Source organism: Danio rerio, chromosome 16, assembly GCF_049306965.1.
Source record: "Danio rerio strain Tuebingen ecotype United States chromosome 16, GRCz12tu, whole genome shotgun sequence".
NCBI classification, from domain to species: Eukaryota; Metazoa; Chordata; class Actinopteri; order Cypriniformes; family Danionidae; genus Danio; species Danio rerio.
The window spans coordinates 50478237-50501662 of NC_133191.1; the positions used below are offsets into that span (position 1 = coordinate 50478237).

The window sequence follows — 23426 nt, forward strand, 5'->3', positions numbered from 1 at the left end:
CCAAATCACTGTCACAGTTCTTGGGTCTTGTGGGGGCTGATGTTTGGTTGTGAATGTTTCTGAGAGGGTTTTTATGTTGTGTGGTGCTTGGGTGTTTTGGGTTTCTAACTGGTCTAAGGCAGAGATGCCCCAACTAGGGCCTGTGGGCCAAAATTGGCCCTTGGTAACCTTTGATTAAACCTGGCATCTCATCTGAGAAAAAAGGATGGATTTTGGGAAGTGTTGGGGTTTAATGCCTTTAAAACACATTGTCATTTCTAATTTAAAGTAACCTTCTGTTTTTTTCCTTACAAACGAAAGCTACAAAAAACTACCTTTGATTTAATGTTTGATTTAAATGTTGTGAATGTATATTTTTAAAAATGAACATCCTGTTGTTCAATGGATGGACCACTGTTCAGAAGTCCTCAGTGAGCAAATCAAGGCAAAGGGAGGTGCAGCTTGATGTATTCAACAGTAAACTCCATTGTGTAATAAGTGGAATTCTTATGTTTCCATTAAAATAAGTTAAAATATATAATGCTGTAGTTAAATCTGAATAAAGTAATGTTTTCTATTTATATTGAAATAAAGTAGGAAATTATCCATGGCAACTTTTTAATACAGCTTGATATATTTCCCTTTGCACACAGCCCTGAGTTTGGTCTTTGGCCCTGTATAAGAAAAAGTTTGGGCACTCTTGATCTGAAGAGATCCTGTTTGTGTTTTTTCACTTTACTGATTCACCACGTGGATATGCATAATTTTTTTTAGTAATAAGATCATTTTTTTACGCTTACGAAGTAGGTATCCAAGATAGTTGTAAAATATTGGATTTCTTGAAATGTAACATTACCATAGAGAAATACCGTGATCATACGGCATGAATAAAGCCAGGGCTGCTAATATGGCATTAAAACATTAATTAATTAATTAATTAATTAACACTACCATGGTCATACTAAAATGGTAATATATATTTTCTGGTCTAATAAAATAGATTTCAGGCTAAAAACATAAAAAATGATCACATTGTAAACATTTAAGGCTCGTACACACAGGGACGCTTTTCATTTGTGTTTATCGTCAGTGTTTTTCGAGATGTTTTTCTGGATTTAAACCCAATCGATTTTTACTGGTGTCGTGCAGAAGAGTATGCAAAGAGCAAAACTGTCAATATGAGCGAGCTAGAGCTGGAGGTGCTACTTGAACCTGACACAAATAAGGAGTAAGGACTGATAAGAGCATTATAGAATTTAATTACGCACGGCTAATGAAAATAAAAAACTTCTCATAGTGTGTGTGCGTGCGTGCGGTCCTTCACTGACAGCCGCCTGTCTGGATCCTGTCAGAAAATATGGCAAAGTCCTACATGATGATAATAGTTTGATTGCGGTGTTTACTTCAATAATGCCACTAATGTATGCATACTCCACATCTTAATTCTATTTCTGTTTAGTTCAGTTAGGACTTTAGTCAGATTAATGTAATCAAAAATTGCTGTTTCAAGCTTATATAGGCCTACAGTTCAAAATTCATGTTTACTTGAATCAACAGTTAGTAAACACAAGAACATCTTATTAAACATTATTTATTTTCATCACCAGTTATCTTAGTAGAACAGTTTCTCAAGCAGTTTGTGATGCATTTTGGAAACAGGAGATGAGCCCCTGGTCTAATGCGCCACCTGGCTTGAGAAATTATTTGGGTATCACACATATTCTGAATGCCTTCGGCAGAATTCAAATGAACCATTTTAATCTAGTTTAAAAAAATCAATCTATGCCCACCTATTATATACATTTTAAAATATATATTTATATTATTTTATTTATATTATTATCATTATTGTTTTCAGTTAGTAAATGTTTTTAAATGGTTTCAGTTTAATATGACTGTAATAACCCTGCTAGCAATATGAATGATGATGCAGCTGTTTTAGTTGGCAAATAAAGCCCAGGAAAGGCCGCGTCCCGGCTAGACAGGACTGATATCTAATTTCAGTTGTATATATGCCTAAGAACAAAAGTGCTGTTTTTAGATGCTGCTGGGAGCTGACATACACAGAATATACTTCAAATGCTTTCATAGAAATAGATGCATTGTTCCCGTTTGTTGACTCTTCTTGTAGAGAAGAGAGCGGTGCACGCATAGAAAAAAAAAGCAAGCAAGCCACTGAACAATAGCTCGGCTCTTTAAAGCAATAGGTTCAAGCGTCCCACGGGGCCTCTCGTTGCTTCATTTAGCTCTAGATTGATGCCCTGCACAAAGGCTTATTGTGCCTCCAGGCGATGACTAATAAACTTAACAGTGTGAGGTTTATATGGTGGCACAGTGCATTCCCACATTCCCAAAGGCTGTCCGGTTTCTGCAAGTTTGGCCTAGTTCATTCAGGCCTGCGTGTCTCTTCAGCTGCATTTTCTGGCCTCAGAAACCAAGGGGAAGCCATGAGCAATGGAAACTGCAAGGAGTCTTGGCTGCCGTTATACCCTCAGAAGCCGAAAGGGAGGGAGGGATGTGTTTTAATGGCAACGAAGAAAAAGGCAATGAAAGAGATTGCACGATAGCGGTGGCGACCATGTGACTCCAAGAACTGAACCCTCAGCAGAAATGTGCTGCTACTGTGGGGTTTCTCTCTCTCTCTCTCTCTCTCTCTCTCTCTCTCTCCATTTTATCTGTCCTGCTCTGATTGCACATTTACTGACTTCCTTTAAGATGTGAGGCTGTTCGCTCTTCTGAAGGCTTAATATCTCTTGTAAATCAGCATTGCTTTAGGAATTCTGCAAGGTTTACTCTGTGGTCTAACAACACGCGATAAGATTCCAGGCGAAAAGCAATTTGAATATCCACAGCAGACACGACATGACAGAAACATTTAAATACCAGTCAATTCCATTACCAATACCAATACTAGCTAATTTTCATTCATTTATTCTGTTTTTCGGCTTAGTCTCTTTATTAATCTGGGGTCGCCACAGCGGAATGAACTGCCAACTTATCCAGCATGTGTTTTTTATGCAGCGGATGCCATTCCAGCTGCAACCCATCACTGGGAAACATCCATACACACTCATTCACACTCATACGCTACGGAAAATTTTTGCCTACCCAATTAACCTATGCCACATGTCTTTGAACTTGTGGGGGAAACCGGAGCATCTGGAGGAAACCCACGCAAACACAGGGAGAACATGCAAACTCCACACTGAAACCGACGACCTTCTAGCTGTGAGGCGATTGTGCTACCCACTGCGCCACCATGCTGAGCTTGGAACCCTGAGCTCGGATATAATTGACCGCAGGGGTCCCCCTGGTCGAAAAGCATGTAAGGGGTACGAGATCAGGTAGTTCTCGAGAGCTCCCCCTGGTAAGGGAGGAAAAGGGGGAGATGGGGTGGATGGGGGATTCTTCAAAAAATGAAAATAAGGAAGTAATGCCTATTTATTACCTGTTATTCACAGCCAATGCAGGTTCTGTTTACTAAAGTAGACTTCATTCAAATGCGCGCGTACTCGCCCTCTCTGTGGTAATAGGTCACGGTCTGCTCACGCCACGTGTGATTTCGCGGCCGCAAATACATCATTACGCTTAGACAAAAATGGCATTTTTGGGTGAATTATACCTTATAAATACAGTATGTGACTCTTTTGACACCATTTCAACACCATTGGGGTCTACGTTGCTGAACAATGTGTGTAAAACAATTCAATTCAATTCAGCTTTATTTTTATAGCGCTTTTACAATGTAGATTGTGTCAAAGCAGCTTCACATAAATGGTCATAGTAACTGGATCAGGGTAGTTCAGTTTTTAGTGTTTAAGTTCAGTTCAGTTTAGCTCAGTTCAGTGTGATTTAAAATCATTACTGAGAGTCCAAACTCTGAAGAGCAAATTCATCGATGCGTAGCTTTTCAGATCCTGAACCATGCAAGCCAGTGGCGACAGCGGAGAGGGAAAAAAACCACCAATAGGAGAGTGAAGAAATAAAACCTTGAGAGAACCAGACTCAGTTCGGCACGACCATTTTAATTTCTCTGCTGGCCAAAAGTCTTGTGCAGAGCTGCAGTCTCAGCAGTGGAGGAGTGGAAAACAACACCCTTTGCAACCTTTGCTTCTCTCCTGAACTTGAAATAATGATTGGCAAAATCGTAGAAAATCTGGATTAAGATCGTCTAGTTATAGTGAGTTTGGAATGATTCGATTGGCTTGCTAATAATTGAAGTTGAGAGAACAGCTGCGATCAATCAAATCACGTGCTCTTCTCGAAATTAGTATGTGAAACTTTACTTTTGCACATTTTTGATTTATTGCATAAAAAATGCTTGATTAGAATGCCAGGATGAACATACATTTTAAAAGTGCGCATAAACGAGTAGGATAAACGTTTTATTTTAGAAGATTACACATTAACATGCACATTAACTTTATCGAATAAATTTCGGCATGCGCAAAAAAAGTTGTTATTTTGCTATGAGAGCTCATATGATGATCACCTCCTTTAGTGGACTTTGCTATTATGTGTACTACAAGAAGTGTAGCTTTGAGATCTTAAAGAGCGGGTTGGATTGTAGCGAGACAGAAGGTTGGTTAGATAAACAGGATCTAGATTATTTAAAGCTTTATAGGTAAGAAGCAATATTTTATAATCTATACGGAACTTAACAGGCAGCCAGTGTGAGGAGGATAAAATTGGGGTGATATGGTCATACCTGACCTAGTAAGAACTCTGGCAGCTGCATTTTGTACTAGCTGAACTTTGTTAATAGAGGATGCTGGGCAACCAGTAGACAGAGCATTACAGTAATCCAGTCTAGAAGTCATAAAAGCATGAACTAGTTTTTCTGCATCTGAGATAGATCACATGCTTCGTAACTTAGTGATATTCGATTAAATCACATAACGTTAGCCAATAATTCACATAATCAACACCTGAGGTGATTGTTGTCATACTTTGTTGTTGTTCAGATGGCACATTGTTGAAATGGGAGCTGTTTCTATAGACAATTTTTTTTATCATTTTTTTAACCTCTATGGTATAGGACAATGAAGTTGAGACAGGAAAATGAGGGGAGCTGAGAGAGGGAATCTGGATTGGCAAAGGGCTTGCACTGCATGTAGTTAGGACATAGTGTTAGATTGGATTATTTGGATTATATTTTGTTTCTCATTAAGCATGGGCCGGTATCAGATTCTGATGGTATGATAACTTTGGATAAAATTATCATGGTATCACGGTATTGAGATTACTGCTCTAAAATATATTATTTTTAAATGTCTGGGTAAAAAACAACAATTCTTTCTACTTTGTAGAGAATATATTCTATTTTTTGAAATATTTAAAATATTTTGGAGCAGTAAACATGTCAGGCAAAATAATGAAAATGAATTACTGCTTCTGCTCTCTTCATTGGTTTCAAAAACACAGATTTCCTTACAATGTAAAACCGCATCTTTGGATTTCTTTTCTACTGGAGATACTGTTCTCCTAAAAAACAAAAAATAAAAGGTAAATAAAAAATCTTACACATACCTTACGGTATTACAGAAAATTCAGACAGTTTTAAAACCTTGACTTTTCCGAACCAAGGTATACCGTGAAAACGGTTATCATCCAATGCCCCATAAGTCATTATTATTATAAGTCCCCATAAATGTAGAGGCAAGAACATGTTGGTGTCGGGTAATTTCATTTTTAGCCCAAATATTAGAAACTTTGAGAGAAGTAACTTAATAAAGCATTTGAATGTGTGTAAAAGAATGCGGTAAAAGAACCTTTGTGATCTCACAAGGGCCGGAGGTATTTTTTGTAGTCCCCAAAATTCGTTCATTGGAGGCTTTGCTAAGCTAACTCTGTAAAAACCAAGGTCTCCCTTTGCATTGAACTTTGAGCATTTTACATTCGGGGATGTTGTTTATGTTCAGCTACATTACACATCAACTAAAGTTTAAAATATGATATTGTAGTGGACCACCCTTTTAAATGCTCAATGCACTTATCTGACATTTCCCACTTACAATCAGATAGGAACCCAAGAACTGTTAAGTGATTTTACTCACTGCCTCACTGGTTAACTCTATCAATCTATCAATAAACTATTTCCATTTACCTTTTATCCCTCCTGTTGTGACTGTTTGTAGTGTTTGTTTTGAACACAATTGTTGCTGATCATGTGGAGATAAGCGCCCTTATTATGCTTTTTTTCACATACTTTTGCATGTAGTGTGTAATGTTATGGGTGTGTGATATTTATCATCTAAGAAAGTTTCCTAATTGCTGTTTTAACAATCATCATGTTGATATTATTATGCATGTCAAAAACAAGCAAACAAAAACATTTCAGCATTATTTTTAAGTATTAACTGCATGATGAAGCATGTGCATTTAGATTAGACCATATAATTAAAGTTTTGAAGCAAAAAATATCACTGTTTATATATATAAAGTTGAAGTCAAAAGGATTAGCCTTCCACAATGTTTCCTTTAATATTTTTTCTCCTGGAAAAAATTCTTGTTTTTTTTCGGCTAGAATAAAATCAGTTTTTACATTTTTTAAAAATAACTTTAAGGTCAATATTATTAGTTCCCTTAAGTAATTTTTTTTTCAGATAGTCTACAGAACAAACCCTATTTACTGTATAAAATGACTTGTCTAATTACCCTAACTTGCCTAATTAAGACACTTTAATCTAAATACTAGTCTCTTGAAAAATATCTAATATAATATTATGTACTGTCATCATGGCAAAGATTAAAGAAATCAGATATTTGAAATGAGTTATTATGTAATTATGTGTTATTATGTAAACTATTATGTTTAGAAATGCATTGGAAAAACAATCTCTCCGTTATAAGGAAACTGGGGAAAAAATATACAGGGGGGCTAATAATTCTGACTTCAACTGTTTATACTTTTGCATTTAATCATTCATGCACCAGACAGTGAATCAACAGAAAAGGAACAATATTTAAGTGCTTTAACAAGTCCTTGTTCTTGTACAATACATGTAGAAGTTTTATTTTTATTTATTTATTTTTTTACAGGGGTCATGAACTTAGAAGTGAAAGTTATTTTGCACTATTCATATAAAATGGTAACTGTTCAATAAAAGCATCTGGTTAAAACTTTTTTGTTAATCAAACAGTTTATATTAAAACCAGTCTGCCTAAATGACAAGTCGTGAATGTACAAATGCATCACAGTGTTATAGTGTGGCTAAATCTCACAGCTCAGAACAGCCTGTTACTTCTAATTTATGGTGTTTAGGCTTTATAGTATTACAAGTAAATAGAGTACTAAAATGATAAACGCTGATAAAAAAATGTCTCTTGGAAATGACTGAAGTTAAGGTCTTTAGGTTGAATTGGGCAGGTCATTTGATTTCACCAGCAGGGAACAGACTTACTTCCTTACTAATTAAATTGCAATACATGAATTTTATTTATTTATTTATTTATTTTTAAAATGCCACCACAGGCCTGCCAGGAGAGACTAATCAAAATTAGAAACTTTTACAGTAGCATAATGGGGTACTTTATTGTCTTCTGTTTAGAGCCAAACAAAAAAGTATCGTTATTGCAATAGTGATGCAATAAATTACTTCTTTCTTTTTTTTCCTTTTTTTTTTTTTTAAGTGATGCACCAAAATTTCGCTTTAAACTCAGGATGCCTGAAGTGCAATGCTATAACCATTGTCTTACTTATGTGAATTTGGCAGATGGAGACTTACTTTGTTTATTCCCACCCAGTTGGTGCTCTTTTGCTATAGCCAATATTTTAAAATAAACATTAAAAATATATTTATTTTAGTATGAGTATTACATAAATACGTAAAAAAATAAAAATTATATATATATATATATATATATATATATATATATATATATATATATATATATATATATATATATATATATATGTATATATACTTACAGGAAGAAGGTAGCTGATTCGAGTCCCGGCTGGGTCAGTTGGCATTTCTGTGTGGCATTCCCGTTACCTTCGCGTGCCCCCTGAAAACAAATGTTTATTCAAAAGGTTAAACATGAAAAAAATCAGACAAATTAACATCCTATTACTTTGTTATGCTTTGCTTTTTGGCCTAGTTAAAGTTTAAAACTGAACTTCAGTAACACTTTGTTGCATTGTTCTTGCTGTTTTTCTTCAGGTCTTGTTGGCCAGAACACCAAAAGCTCAAAAACAAAAGCTCCTCTCAAGAAGTTTAAAGGAAACGAGAAAACAACTCGTCTTGTTCTGCTGGATTGTTGTCAAGCTGCCTATTAGACTTTGTTATCTTGCAACTAAATCTATAAATGCTGAACTGAAACTCGCAAATCGAGCAAAATATTTTTTTTTTACATGTGGTTTATTTACAAAAATAATCGCATGTTCTCCATTTACTCATTCAGTATGCAGTTTTATTTTTTGGCTGTACTAGATTGGAACAGCACTATAGTGTGATTAAATACTGATAGATTTTTCAGTTTTGGGTGGACTGTGCCTTTAACAATGGTAGAATGTGTTGATCAAACTTTAGATGTCTGCAGTTATAATCAACATGCTTCTTCTGGTTCAAAGTCTCAATGTAGAAAAGTCTCTGAAGAGCTCCTTATTTAGAAGAGCTCCTAATACTCTGCAAGAATGTTATACTGTATCCAACGCAGTAAGTGATAGACACCTTGTTTTAATATAGAGTGATAACATCAGTTCAAGCTGTTTTAGCCTCTTGTAAATGAAACTGCTTCTGTGGTTTATTGCACTGGTGGAACTGAAACTTGAATGAGCATTCAGACAAACATTAATGTTTTTTAAAGCATAGCTGTCAGCTTTTTTGCATCTTGTAAAAAAAGAAATCTATTCAGATTAATGGAAAATGTTAGATTCTATCTCATTCTGCATCTCAGATGCAGATTTTAGTTTCCTAAATCTTGTTTTATAAAATAATCTACCAAAATTAAGCTAAAATGAGCTAAATAATCTGCCTATGGGGTAAGCAAAATAATCTCCTTTTGTTTTTGACATAACATTATTTTGCTTATCACATTATCAGATTATTTAGCTTGTTTAAGGGAAAAAAACTCACTTTTTTGGCGTATTATTTCTGAAAACAAGACAATATTTTTTGCTTGTCTAGAAAATTATTCTTGATTTAAGACTTTTTAAAGATATTAGGGCTAATAACAAGACGGACAATCAAAGAAAAGCATTTATTTTTTTTTTTTGCGGGGAAGCAAATAAATTGATTGCATCCAAGCGGCAACCTCCCGCTCCTTCTTGGGAAGCCAATACGGAAGTAACTAAAACTGCAATTCATTCGAAATTCCGCTAGTCCTGGCCGCTCCTGGCTCCATAATAGAGCAAATTTCAATTAAGCCCACTGTTAGAATAGCCAGCTTTACAGCAGAAAAAAGGTGTTTACAGCCTGGTACAAAAAAAGATTTTGGTTAATACAGCTAATATTACCCTTCATGACAACTGTGAGGGGGGGAATTTTTTTATTACTCATCTGTTTCCTTTATATTAAGTTATATTGAGTTTGCATAATTAAGGGCGTGGCCACTTGAGTGACAGCTTGGTCTTGCTGGTCGCCGTCACGTCACCTCAGCTGAATCCTGCAGATTAGCCACTGAACTCTGCATATTTATCGTATTTCTGTGTTGTTTTATGTGTCTTTACACACTCAACTGCCTTTTGGACTTGTTTCCTACAATTATCATATAGCATGGCATGCTGAGTGCACTTAATTGTGCTTACAAACTATTCACGTGGGCTCCGTTTCCCATGTGAGTAAAGTTATATACTTATATACCATCTCTATACATGTATTTGTTTTATTTAAGATCATTTATCGTTTATATTTATATTTAGAGCTGTAATGCACTCCAGAATCTGAGGGATTGATTAGCTGTAGGCTCTAGAACAGTCATCTGAAGCGTTGTCATACAGTGTTATGCTGGATTTCATCAATAGTCTTGCATTTACTAACAGACTATATCTGAAGTGTTTGGAAGTATTTCACGTTTTCCTCCTGTTGAAAAACGTCAGAAGAACAATATTTAGTGGCTCAATGTATTACTACAGTATTTTTAAAAGTCTAAACACTTTATTGATATAGTATACAACCAAGCACATGTGGTCAGAACACAAACGAGTCACAGGTGATAAAGTATTAAGCGTTTCTCCCAAAGTAAAGTGTGTCTGAACCAGGTCCAAGCAAAATGCCAGCAGGTGTCTGTAGCTCCGCTCACTCTCCGCCTCTTTGCCCTTGTTTGGTATCCCGTTGTGAGTGCTATGACGCGCGAACAAAATGGCGAGGGTTGGCCGCGCCTACTTGTGGCTTCTTTTGCGTTCTTCAGAAACCTATGGATGACGTCACAGATACTACATCCATATATTTTACACTCTATGATTGCATTCAAGGCTGCTTATCTATCATGCATTATAAAGACCAATTAACCACCTAATATTAAGGCTGTCACAGCAAGAAGTTTGCTGGTTTGAGCCTTGGCTGGGTCAGTTGGCGTTTCTGTGTGGAGTTTGCATGTCCTCCACGTGCTCGCATGGGTTTCCTCCAAAGTCCAAAGACATGTGGTACAGGTGAATTGGGTAAGCTAAATTGTCCGTAGTGTATGAGTGTGAATGAGTGTGTGAGGATGTTTCCCAGAGATGGGTTGCAGCTGAAAGAGCATCCGCTGCATAAAAACATGCTGGATCAGTTGGCGGTTCATTCTGCTGTGGCGACTCCCAATTAATGAAGAGACTGAGATAAGAAAATGAATGAATGAAACTGTGATAAAATTTAAATCGTACATTGTTAATATGGCAAGCTTTTAAATGAATTTTGTAATTGGGAACAGTTGCAACAACATGTCCCAACCCTGTCATCCCTAATTAAACTGTTTATGCTTGGTAGATACATTAGCTTTAACACTTGATAGCTACACCTATACCTATGCCTGAATGAAGTGGTCACAGCTCGATTGTTTTGGCGTGAATCAGAATGCTGTTGCATGGTCCACATACTGTATGCCAAAGGAACCAAGTTAACGGGACAAACCCGCCAGGTTCCGAAACAAACATCTAGGTGTGAAAGCACCCCGAGTCAAAAGAGGTGTATGAAGTTCTGCTGTTCCTTGTCTTTTTTCCTGAAAATGGCGGAGCACCTAGCAACACAAAACATCAGCATTTATTTTAAAGCCTTGTCAGTTGAAACTCTTGATATGTGCTTTTCTGTGTAAATAGACACAGAGTTGATTTGTAAATTTGCCTTGTAACTTTATAAATCTTTTTCATGCTCAAACATCATGCATTAAAAAAACAGGGTGGTCATACGGCTCAATCTTGTTTTTTTCATAGATAATATATGGTGTATAATTCTTTTAAAGAGTTATATTTGATGTAATATCCTTCATTTCTTCATTATTTCTCTACAGGAGAGGATGATGAGCCACAGTAGCCTTCATGCACGAGGAAGAGATGTGCTCGGCCTCTGCTGTTTACCAGGTAAAGTCATACTATATTTATTTTATGCTGACACCTGATTTGTTTCATGTGTTTGACTTCTGAAGTCATTTACACTGATGCATGGAGTTTATTTATGTTTTGGGGTGGGAAAATATTTTCTGCTTACCAAAGCTGAAGTATCAAATATGTAAAAGCTGTGATATTGTAGAATATTAGTACGATTAAAGTAACCATTTTCTGTTGTATTCACTCCTTGCAAATTAGTTTTTGTAGCATAACTGCTTCAGTATCACATGATCATTCTGAAATCATCAATATATTTTGACCCTCATTTAAAACACTGTTCATATATATTTAGGTGTGGCATATATTTCACAATATAGTGATAGTCTTCTGCATCTTTTTCCTTGAAAGTTTTTCAGATTTTGAATTAAATAAAATATATAGGTTGGGGAGTATAAGTACTAAACACGTCACCATCTTTCTCAGAAAACATAAGAAGAAAGGGAGGTGTAGAAAGGCAGTGAAAGCCCAGACAGCAGCTGAAATCTCTCAGTTGCTTTTCAGCCACCCTCCGCCCTTCCTCAGTGTAAATGAATATTAGCCTATTCAGTCCAACATCTACATTGGCAGGAGGATAAAGATGAAACCAGGGTGGACATTTCAGGAAGACAATGATCCAAAACACAGTCAAGGAAACTCTTAGATGCGTTCAGAGAAAGAAAATAAGGCTGTAAAATGGCCCAGCCAATCACCTGATCTGAATCAAATAGAATTACAAATTAAAGAGCAGATTTGATAGAAGAGACCCACACCTCTTCTAAAACTCACACCTGAGCAATGCTTGTGGCTTTGTTCTCCATATGAGAGGCGTATTTTAGCTGCCATCACCAAAAAAGCCTTTTATATAAAGTATTAAATATGTATCAGTATTTCAGTAGTTTCTCCTTGTGTCATTTCATTGTCATTACACAAAACTAATTTTTCAGATTTTTTGTTTTGTTTTATTTTTAAGTGTGTATTGTTTGGGTTTTTCCCAAAATCTTGTTCAATTCCATGTTAACAGCTCCTTTAGAAGTATTATTCCCCGGAAAAATATGAAGTGTTCAATACTAATTTCCCCTTGCTGAATGTACATTTAAGAAGCTATTGTATTGTAAGCAGTGGTGGAAAGAGTACTCAAAAATCATACTCAAGTGAAAGTACCATCACTTGACTAAAAATGTAGTACAAGTAGAGTAAAAGTATCTGTTGTAAATATTACTCAAAGTAGGAGTAAAAAGTAGAATTTTCAAAAGTACTCAAGAGTAGTGAGTATTACGCTGTAAAAAGCTGATGCATTTACATGTCATTTGTGCATGTGTGTGTAAACGTAACATTCTGTAGTGCATTTAGTTATGGATTTAGTGCATTTAGTTATATTATAGATGTAGGTCAGGTGACAGAAATGGTGACGCAGTGGCGCAGTGGGTAGTGCTGTTGCCTCACAGCAAGAAGGTCGCTGGTTCGAGCGTCGGCTAGGTCAGTTGGCGTTTCTGTGTGGAGTTTGCATGTTCTCCCTGCGTTTGCGTGGGTTTCCTCTGGGTGCTCTGGTTTTCCCCACAAAGACACGTGGTACAGATGAATTGGGTAGGCTATATTGTCCGTAGTGTATGTATGTGTGCGAATGATTGTGTATGGGTTTCCCAGTGATAGGTTGCGGCTGGAAAGGCCTCAGCTGCGTAAAACAGGTTGACATGAGTCTACAACTTTGAAAAAACATGGTTTGACCAACTTGACCAACATCGTTTTGTCATTTAGAGCTATTCTATCAGCGGGAGAGTTTGTAGAAACATGTAACACGAGTACATGTAAACAACATGTAAACATGATGAAACTTCTTAACACGAGTACATGTAAACAACATGTAAACATGATGAAACATGTTAATACGAGTCCACAACCACAGCAAAGCACATTTTGTCTATCAAAGATAATAATACAGATGGTTTCATGTGTTGTTATGAACTGCTCAGTTAGATAGGTTGATTGATATGTGTGCTGAACATTTTGACTACACGAGTTCGAATCACATTGATGACATGTACACTATAATTATTTTTTAGCTTAATTTTGGTTATATACTGCTCTGCTACACAGATATTAAAATCAATCATGTTTACAGTGACACTGACAGCAAGTAATAAGAATCTTTATTTGGTATGGGCATGTTTTTTTGTTGTTAAAAAGTGACGAATCTGACAATTTGTTAACACGGTCACCAGTTAAACTGTAACACCATTTTTCCTTTTTGTGTATGTGTGAAAGGGGCTAATAACTTGCCTAATTACTAGGGATGTAACAATATTGTAAATACCGTCATACGGCAATAGTAATTTTTTTCAGTATTACCGTAGGCGCATGACTCAATAAAATGAATGAATGAAGCGAACGGGAGGTAGCTGGAACTACAATTCCTATCAGCCTAGGCGTGAAATATTGAAAAATTGAAGTTCCTGTTACAAAACTTAAATATAGATGGCTAATTTGTATGTCATTGATATGTTAAGCGCTAAGGTAAATAAACACTTTTGGCACTTTTTTCGAGTTTTTTCATTAGTTTTGTTTTTCCTGTAAATTATTCGATAAATATCATTCCGTGCCATTCATACCGAGGTATTACTTTACCGTGAAATTCTGATACCATACATCCCTACTAATTACCCTAACTCGCCTAATTAACTCATTAAAGCCTTTAAATGTCTCTTTAAGCTGTATAGAAGTGTCTTGAAAAATATCTAGTAAAATATTATTTACTGTCATCATGACAAAGATCAAATAAATCAGTTATTAGAAGTGAGTTATGAAAACTATCATGTTTAGTAATGTGCTGAAAACTACTCTCTAATAAGTGAAGTTTCATAAACTAATTTCGAGAGGAGCACGTGATATGATATGACCCCTGGCCACTCATCCGTAATCAGTAAAATTCAATCAGAATGATCCTAGATTAATATAAAGGGATCACTTTCTCCTTATTGCTCTGTCTTCATTTTGGAAGAATCCCCCCTTCCACCCCATCTCCGCCTTTTTTTTCTCCTCTTTTAAAGGGGGAGCAATCAAGACCTTCCTGATCTCGGTTCTCCTGATATGCTTCTAGACCGGGCGGGAGCCCTGGGCTCAATTATCTCCGAGCTCAGTGTTCTCTCCCGGGACAGCATGCCGAACTCTTGAAACAGAAATTGGGGAAAAAAATACACAGGAGGGCTAATAATTCTGACTTCATCTGATTTAAGTATTCACATATTGACTTAATATGTCCAGAGTGTTTGTTTAGTGCAATGTGACACACAAAAACAGTGGTGTAGTGTTCTAACAGGCGAGTTCGCTCTCTGGTGGAAAAAGCTGCAGTGTTTTGATAAATTAAATGCGCCACTGATCCCCTGCAGGTCTGAATGGTTTTGGTCGGTGCGGGAGCGTAACAGTGGGTCTGTGTGGGTGTGAACGGGCTCAGAAAACAATCGTTCAGTGTGTGTTGAAGCCCTGCAGCCCCTCGCCATAATCTCAGTGTCAGCAGAGTGTTTTAGCAGCAGCTTTACTCTGGAATGTTGGCAGACCGTGAGCTCGACCGAGACAAGCTAATCTGAAACGCTTCAGATCAGCACTTACACCCAGCGGCCCTCCAGGAGCGGCAGCGTTTATTAATGCCGCTTTGTGGTTATTCGGATCATATAGTCTCTGTTTAAACACCAGACACACACACACACAACTGTCTGCATTTCCCACCACTGTTTTACTTTTGCTTGCTTTCATTTCTGGACAGTGAAATTACAAAATGTTTACATTTTACATCAATTACAATTTTACTTTTTTTTTCTCAGTAATTTGACTTCTTTGAGCAGTATTAACTGAATTACTTTTCAATAATCTGCTGTGGCAGTATTTTTAATATAAATTCTTTAAAATGTAAAAACAGATGTGCTTATTGGCCGTAGGGATTCAGCGATTAACCAATTTCACTAATAACCGCGCTTTAATTTGTCACTGTTAATCATAAAGGCTTCTCAACACTGCGTTTCTGCATGGAACAAAACTGCTGCAACTAAACAAAAGTTGCCAACTGTGCGCTAGTTTAAAGTTCTAAGCTTGTATGCTAAGGCTAAACTATGGCTGAGGCTATTAACTAAGGGCCCTTCACATATTGCATCTTTTACGTGTGCAAGTTTGTTATTTCCAATGGAGAGGCGCAGCTTGTGCGCGCATATTGGGAGCGATGTGACACGACACACTTACGCTTTCCAGGCACACCTAGTTGAAAGAATGCCACACCGCAAGTCACATGACAAACTGGACTGGTCAGCTTCATACTTTGTATGGAATAAACATGGGAAAAAAATACAAAATGAAAAATGCCAAACAATTTTGTAATATAGTTGATCAGAAGATAGACGTTCAGCAGCCTTTGACTACATTTGTTCTCTTAAAAGGGAAGTACTTGGCTTATATGTAGCTTAGATTTACATTAGATAAATACTAGTTTTTTTTATTTAGTCTTATTTTTATTTATTGTTCTGTCATTTATTTTCAATGTAAAATTATAACTTGTTTAAATGACAACCCCTTTTTTTATACTTATTTTTAAGCCTAAAAAGAAATTGACTGTTGTTTTTTATTACTATTATGTGCTGTATTAATTAGTTCCCCTTCGGTTGGGGAACTTCAGTGCCATGAATGGGAGGATTCGTATCAGAAGCCGCTTATCTGGAGAGTATTGAACGGGCCAATGAATGAAATTAATTGGCAGCGTAAGCTTGCGCAGGTGTGCGACATCTGCAATCATCTCAGCATATAAGCACACCTGAAGCCAGCAGACGCCATCCTTTTCGCTTCAGATCCTTTCTGAGTGAGTCGATGAGGGTTCCTCTTGCTGATCAGCACTTCAGAGCGAACGAGTGTGTCTCCCGGTCCAGAGTGGGTCTTCGCGGTGGCAGACGGTCGAGCTGGGTTACTCCCTTGCCTGCGGTTCTTTGGGTCCGGTCCTCCAGAGCGGTGCGTATAGTTGCAACTTTCCTAAAAGAGCAACACAGTCGTGCAGCACGTCCTTTTCAGGATGGCGCTCCGACTGTGCGTTTCTGGATGCGGGGGTTTCCTGTCTCCGGATGATGGACACGATCACTGCATTGCATGTTTGGGGGTCCAGCATGTTAATGCGGTGCTCGCGGGCGGTTCATGTCGTCATTGCGATGCCATGACCGTTGCACAGCTAAGATCGCGGCTAACTTTCGCAAGAGAGCGAGCCACCCCAGTTGCCTCCTGTTCTAAAAAAGCAGCGGGCGCTCGGGCAGATCTGAGGGTTTCAGCGGGAGCTAATCCGCCGCCCACGGGCTCGCGGACCTCTCGCTCCTCACGGCGCTCCATCCAAGCTTCGGGTGGTGAGAGTGATCCGTCTAACCAGATGGTAGCTCTCACACTCGCTGACACCGGAGATCAGATGTCCTCCGCGGCATCGGAGGGTGGGCTTTCACTGTCCGACGAAGATCCGGACCCGCTCGCCCCCTCCGGGCAGGTGAGCGCTGTCAAATCGGATCCTGAAGCGGACATGTTAGCCGTGCTTTCCGGGCTGCTTCGGCCGTGGGGTTGGAGATGGTTTATCCCCCAGCTCCGCGGCCGGACCGACTAGATGGGTGCTACGTAGAGGACCAGAAGGCGAAGCCTTCGAAGCCTCTCGTCCCCTTCTTCCCGGAAGTGCACAGTAGGCTCACGCAGTCCTGGAGGGCACCTTTCTCTGCCCGTGCTGCGAGTGCCTCCGCCCTCACCGCCCTTGACGGCGGAGCTGCCAGGGGGTATGAGGCGATCCCGTCAGTGGAGCGCGCTATCGCGGTCAATCTTTGTCCGCGCGGCGCCTCTACGTGGCGGGGTTTGCCCCGCCTCCCGTTCAAAGCCTGTAGGTTGTCTGCCTCCCTCGGAGCCAGAGCTTATAAGGCTGCGGGCCAGGCTGCTTCTGCTTTGCACGCGATGGCCACCTACCAGCGCTACCAAGCGCAGGCGCTGGCCGAGCTGCACGAGGGCGGGTCCAACCCAAGCTTATTACATGAGCTGCGCACCGCGACCGACTATGCTCTTCGGACTACTAAGTCCGCCGCGTGTGCGCTGGGGAGGACGATGTCCACACTTGTGGTTCAGGAACGCCACCTCTGGCTAAACCTGGCCGATATGCGCGACGTTGACAAAGTTCGCTTTCTTGACTCGCCCATATCCCAGGCTGGCCTGTTCGGCGACACCGTCGGTGAATTCACCCAGGAATTCAAGGCGGTGAAAGAGCAGTCGGATGCGATGGGCAATGTCATCTATCGGCGTGGCCGTAAGCCCGCTCCGCCCGCCGAGCCATCCACCTCCGCTGTTCCTCGCCGAGGGCGCCCGCCAACGAGTGCTGCCCCGCCCCCGCCTGCGCCTCCGGCCAAGCGGGCGCGGCGTTCACCTCGAAAGCAGGCAGCCCCTCCTGCCCAGGGCGCCGTTAAGTCCGGTAAACGGACCGCGAAGCGTCCCTGAGACAGGCCATCCGGAGAAGAGGAAACTTGCTCTTTCCCCGCTGGAGGGCGGGGCCCCGATAACAACGGTACTTTTCAGTGCCACCAAAACATCAGTAAAAGAGCACTTTTTCCCTTCCCCGGATGTGACTGCACGAGTTCTGCCAGTCCGGGACGCGCTGCCTTCCGGCTCGCAGACTCTACGTGCTTCGCCAGTGGCTCACGAGCGCTGGGGGGACGGTCTCCCTTCCCTCAGCCCTCCAGCCCCCTCTCCGGAGTCAGGGTGCGGAGCCAGAGCGAATCGCTCTCCTCCAGCTTTTCCGCGGGACCCTCGTGCTTCCCGGATCAGCACACCCACTCCGCGCTGCCCCACCGCTGGTACGTCAGCGATTGTAGCGATGACTCCATTAGCGAGGGCTCTGCCTGCCTGGTTAGCGCGGGCCAGCCCCTCGCGGTGGCTCATACGCACAATCAGACTCGGTTACGCGATTCAGTTCGCGAAACGGCCCCCCAAGTTTACGGGCGTGTATTTCTCCAGGGTCAACCCCCTGTCCGCCCCTGTCTTGCGAGAGGAGATTGCTGCCCTCCTGGCGAAGGGTGCAATCGAGCCGGTTCCTCCAGCCGAGATGGAGAGTGGGTTTTACAGCCCATACTTCATCGTACCCAAAAAGAGCGGTGGGTCACGGCCAATCCTAGATCTGCGCGTTTTGAACCGCTGTCTGCACAAGCTGCCGTTCAGAATGCTCACGCAGAGGCGCATTCTCCAATGCGTTCGTCCTCGGGATTGGTTTGCAGCCATAGACCTGAAGGACGCGTATTTCCATGTCTCCATTCTTCCACGCCACCGCCAATTTCTGCGGTTTGCGTTCGAGGGTCGAGCGTGGCAGTACAAGGTCCTCCCCTTCGGGCTCTCTCTGTCTCCGCGGGTCTTCACCAAACTCGCGGAGGGTGCCCTAGCGCCCCTTCGGCTCGCGGGCATTCGCATACTCAGTTATCTCGACGACTGGCTGATTTTAGCCCACTCGCGGGAGCAATTGATTGTGCACAGGGACGAGGTGCTTCGGCATCTCCGCCTACTGGGGCTTCAGGTCAACCGAGAAAAGAGCAAACTCGCCCCCGTGCAGAGGATTTCTTTTCTCGGGATGGAGCTGGACTCGATCACCATGGTAGCGCACCTCTCCGAGGAACGCGCTCGCCTGTTGCTGAACTGTCTGAGGGAGCTCGACAGCAAACTAGTGGTCCCACTGAAGTTCTTTCAGAGGCTCCTGGGGCATATGGCATCCGCAGCCGCCGTCACGCCGCTCGGGTTGCTCCATATGAGACCACTTCAGCACTGGCTTCACGATCGGGTCCCCAGACGCGCATGGCACGCGGGCACACACCGGGTCTCGGTTACTGCGCTGTGTCGCCGCGCCCTCAGCCCTTGGAACGACCCCTCGTTCCTACAGGCCGGTGTGCCTCTAGGACAGGCGTCCAGCCATGTTGTTGTTTCAACAGACGCTTCCAACACGGGTTGGGGGGCCGTGTGTCGCGGGCATGCGGCTGCGGGCCTCTGGAAGGGTGCCCAGCTGCATTGGCATATCAATCGCCTAGAGCTGTTGGCAGTGTTCCTCGCTCTCCACCGCTTTTTACCGGTGCTGGAGCGGCAACACGTGCTGGTCAGGACGGACAGTACGGCGGCGGCGGCGTATATCAACCGCATGGGGGGTATGCGCTCTCGCCGCATGTCTCAGCTCGCCCGCCGTCTGCTCCTCTGGAGTCACCCGCGGCTGAAATCGCTGCGCGCCATTCACGTCCCAGGCACGCTCAATCGTGCAGCCGATGCGCTCTCACGACAGCTGTTACGCCCTGGAGAATGGAGACTCCACCCCGAGTCTGTTCAGCTGATATGGGCGCGATTCGGGGAGGCCCAGATCGATCTGTTTGCTTCCCCCGAGAACGCTCACTGCCAGTTGTTTTTTTCCCTGACCGAGGGCTCTCTCGGCACGGATGCACTGGCCCACAGCTGGCCTCGGGGCATGCGCAAGTATGCGTTTCCCCCAGTGAGCCTGCTCGCGCAGTTTCTGTGCAAGGTCAGGGAGGACGAGGAACAGGTTCTGCTAGTTGCGCCCCTTTGGCCCAACCGGACCTGGATATCAGAGCTCTCACTCCTCGCGACGGCCCTCCCCTGGCGGATCCCTTTGAGAGAGGACCTACTCTCTCAGGGACAGGGCACCATCTGGCACCCTCGCCCCGATCTTTGGAACCTCCACGTGTGGTCCCTAGACGCGAGGAAGACTTAGGTAACCTACCGACTGCGGTGGTTAATACCATCACTCAGGCTAGAGCCCCCTCCACGAGGCGCGCCTACGCCCTGAAGTGGAGTCTATTCACTGAATGGTGCGTCTCTCGCAGAGAAGACCCCCGAAATTGCCAGATTAGTGTTGTGCTCTCTTTCCTTCAAGAGAAGTTGGACAGCAGGCTGTCGCCCTCCACTCTCAAGGTTTACGTGGCCGCCATATCCGCTTATCATAGCGCGGTAGCTGGCGGCACCGTGGGAAAGCATAACCTGGTCATCCAGTTCCTTAGGGGTGCTAGGCGAATTAATCCATCTCGCCCCCCTCTCATGCCCTCTTGGGATCTCGCCCTCGTTCTCACGAGTCTGCGATCCGATCCCTTTGAGCCACTCGAATCAGTATCTCTAAGATTTCTGTCCCTGAAGACAGCTCTGCTGGTTGCGTTGGCCTCCATCAAGAGGGTCGGGGACCTGGAGGCATTTTCGGTCAGTGACTCGTGCCTGGAATTCGGGCCGGATTACTCTCACGTTATCCTGAGACCCCGCCCCGGTTATGTGCCCAAGGTTCCTACCACCCCCTTTAGAGATCAGGTAGTGAACCTGCAAGCGCTGCCCCCGGAGGAGGCAGACCCAGCCCTTTCTTTACTTTGTCCAGTTCGCGCTCTGCGCATTTATGTGGACCGTACTCAGAATTTTAGATCATCTGAGCAGCTCTTTGTCTGTTATGGCGGTCGGCAGCAGGGAAGTGCCGTATCGAAACAAAGATTATCCCACTGGATTGTGGATGCCATTTCACTCGTTTATTCGAGTCGAGGTCAGCCGTGTCCCCCGGGAGTACGTGCACACTCCACTCGGAGCGTTGCATCCTCTTGGGCGCGTGCACGCGGCGCCTCTCTAACAGACATCTGTAGAGCTGCGGGCTGGGCGACACCCAACACATTTGCAAGGTTTTACAATCTGCGAGTGGAGCCGGTTTCCTCAAGGGTATTAGGTAACCCTTTGGTGATTGAGGAGACAACTCGGTAGGGTGTTGAAACACGCTTGCTGCGCCATTCTCCCTAACACGGAGGTACGTGCGCCTTTTTTATCTGTCAGTAAAGTTCCCCGTCAGGTGAGCCCTGCAGATTCCTCCGTGGCCCCCAGCACTGACTCAGCGGAGGAGTCACTTGCTGGCCCACTACGTTGTAGGTCTGCCCGCTGGTCAGCCCGCGTTTTGGGTATAGGTGCCTGCTATGCGTGATCCCCACTAGGCGATCCCATATGCTTATTCCGCCACGGTTAAGTCCCCCCCCTGGGCGGACCCGTGTCTTCCCTCTCCGCTAACCATTCTTTGCTATGCGTACTCCCCCTTTTTAGGGCTAGTCCATAGGTAAATTCTGCCATCTATCCCCCCCTTGGGTAACGGATGGCCTCCGCAGCGTCCTCCCTATCGGGATTGCACGCTTCCCAACGTACTGTCGTATTTCCTAGAATTATCTAGATGCTCACGACTTCCCAAAAAATATATCTAAATCCGTAGAACTTCTGTTGAAGTAGGATAAATTAGGGCCAGGGACACGTTGGAGGACCGCGCCCCCCATGATGTGGGTGCGTCACGCTTGCTTGACTATCTCCTCATCGGGGGTGTTGGTAAGGTGCAGTCATTATGGCGCTTTCCATATTCTCCCATTCATGGCACTGAAGTTCCCCAACCGAAGGGGAACGTTCGAGGTTACAGAAGTAACCCTTCGTTCCCCGAGGAGGGGAACGGAAGTGCCATATTCCGTCGCCATAATGACTGTCCCTTAGCTGTTTGAAAGTCTCTTCAGCTTAAAAGGATGGCGTCTGCTGGCTTCAGGTGTGCTTATATGCTGAGATGATTGCAGATGTCGCACACCTGCGCAAGCTTACGCTGCCAATTAATTTCATTCATTGGCCCGTTCAATACTCTCCAGATAAGCGGCTTCTGATACGAATCCTCCCATTCATGGCACTTCCGTTCCCCTCCTCGGGGAACGAAGGGTTACTTCTGTAACCTCGAACGTTACTTAGCAGCAATAAATAACACTTTAGAATATAAGGAGTTTTCATGTGATTTTCTGAAGTTGTAGGGTTTTCAAAATTAATGAATAGTTGATAACGCTGATTATTTCTCAGATTATGGGCTCTATTTTGACGGTCCATGCGCAGAGTGCAAAACGCAGGGCGCAAACGCTTTCAGAGCATGTCAGAACGCATTTTTGCTAATTTACGGATGGTAAAATGCGCTTTGCGCCAAGGCACATGGGCTAAAAGGGTTGAGTTTATTTTCTTAATGAGTTATAGGTGTGTTTCGAGAATAAACCAATTAGAGTCTCATCTCCCATTCCCTTTAAGAGTCAGCTGCGTCGCGCCAAGAGCGCATTCGCTATTTACAGGACAAAAAGTAAGTCTAAGTGGAAAAAATGAGCATTTCACAAGCAAAGAGTTAACAGTTAACAGTTTTTTAACAGAAAACTGTTAAACAGAGCATTTACTGTGTGAGAATGAGAGATAATGGATCTACTTTCACATTCGCTCTTGGATAGGGAAACCTTTACTCACAGACATCAATTAGCCTATAAATAATTAATTTTGTTTGTTAAGCACAAAGATTTATTTGAAAACTATTTCTAAATTCAGTTCTAATTTCTAGCAAACGAATAAATGAACAATAATGACCAAGTGTGATCAAAATACTAAGTTATTTCCAAATACACCTGCCATGCCCCATATGGTCTAAAACCTGGCAGGTGGGCAAATCTACGCTTGTTTTAAATAAAACAATTATAAATATGGATATAATAAATAATACTGCTAATAATAATAACATTATACAAAAGCAAATTGTTATGAATGAACTGAAAAAGCCTCCCGAGATGAAGAAGACATAAAAGCAGTGATTTTTTATATTTATGTAGGCTAGAAAATAATGTTTTGTAATATTTTAATCCTTTATATTTATATTCTATATCTATTCTTATTATATCCTTTATATATCCTTAATATTTAAATTTTTTCATATGTAAAGATATTTGCCTATTGCTCTCTTGTGTGTATTAAGCAGTGTGTCAGCGGGGCGCAACTCTGCGCCGGAGTTTAGACCTGGTTAGTTTTGGTCTAATGAAAAATCTATTATAGTTTCTCAAAATAGCAACGCGCCAGCAGTCCGCCTCAGAACGCCTTTTTTTTTAGACCAGAACGCCTA

General features: G+C 42.1%; 1 protein-coding gene across 5 annotated transcripts in view; it reads left to right on the forward strand.

The window, feature by feature from the left end:
* Positions 1–23426, forward strand: part of mtmr11 (myotubularin related protein 11) — a 91739-nt gene that overhangs the window by 12587 nt on the left and 55726 nt on the right. For all 5 annotated transcript variants that reach the window (XR_012391312.1, XR_012391313.1, XM_073924511.1 and 2 more), the window contains one exon: positions 11410–11479. Coding sequence is in view for 3 of the 5 variants with exons in the window: in NM_001326441.1 (NP_001313370.1) it covers positions 11410–11479 (70 nt within the window). In the remaining 2 variants the exon portion in view is untranslated. The remainder of the gene's footprint in view (positions 1–11409; positions 11480–23426) is intronic.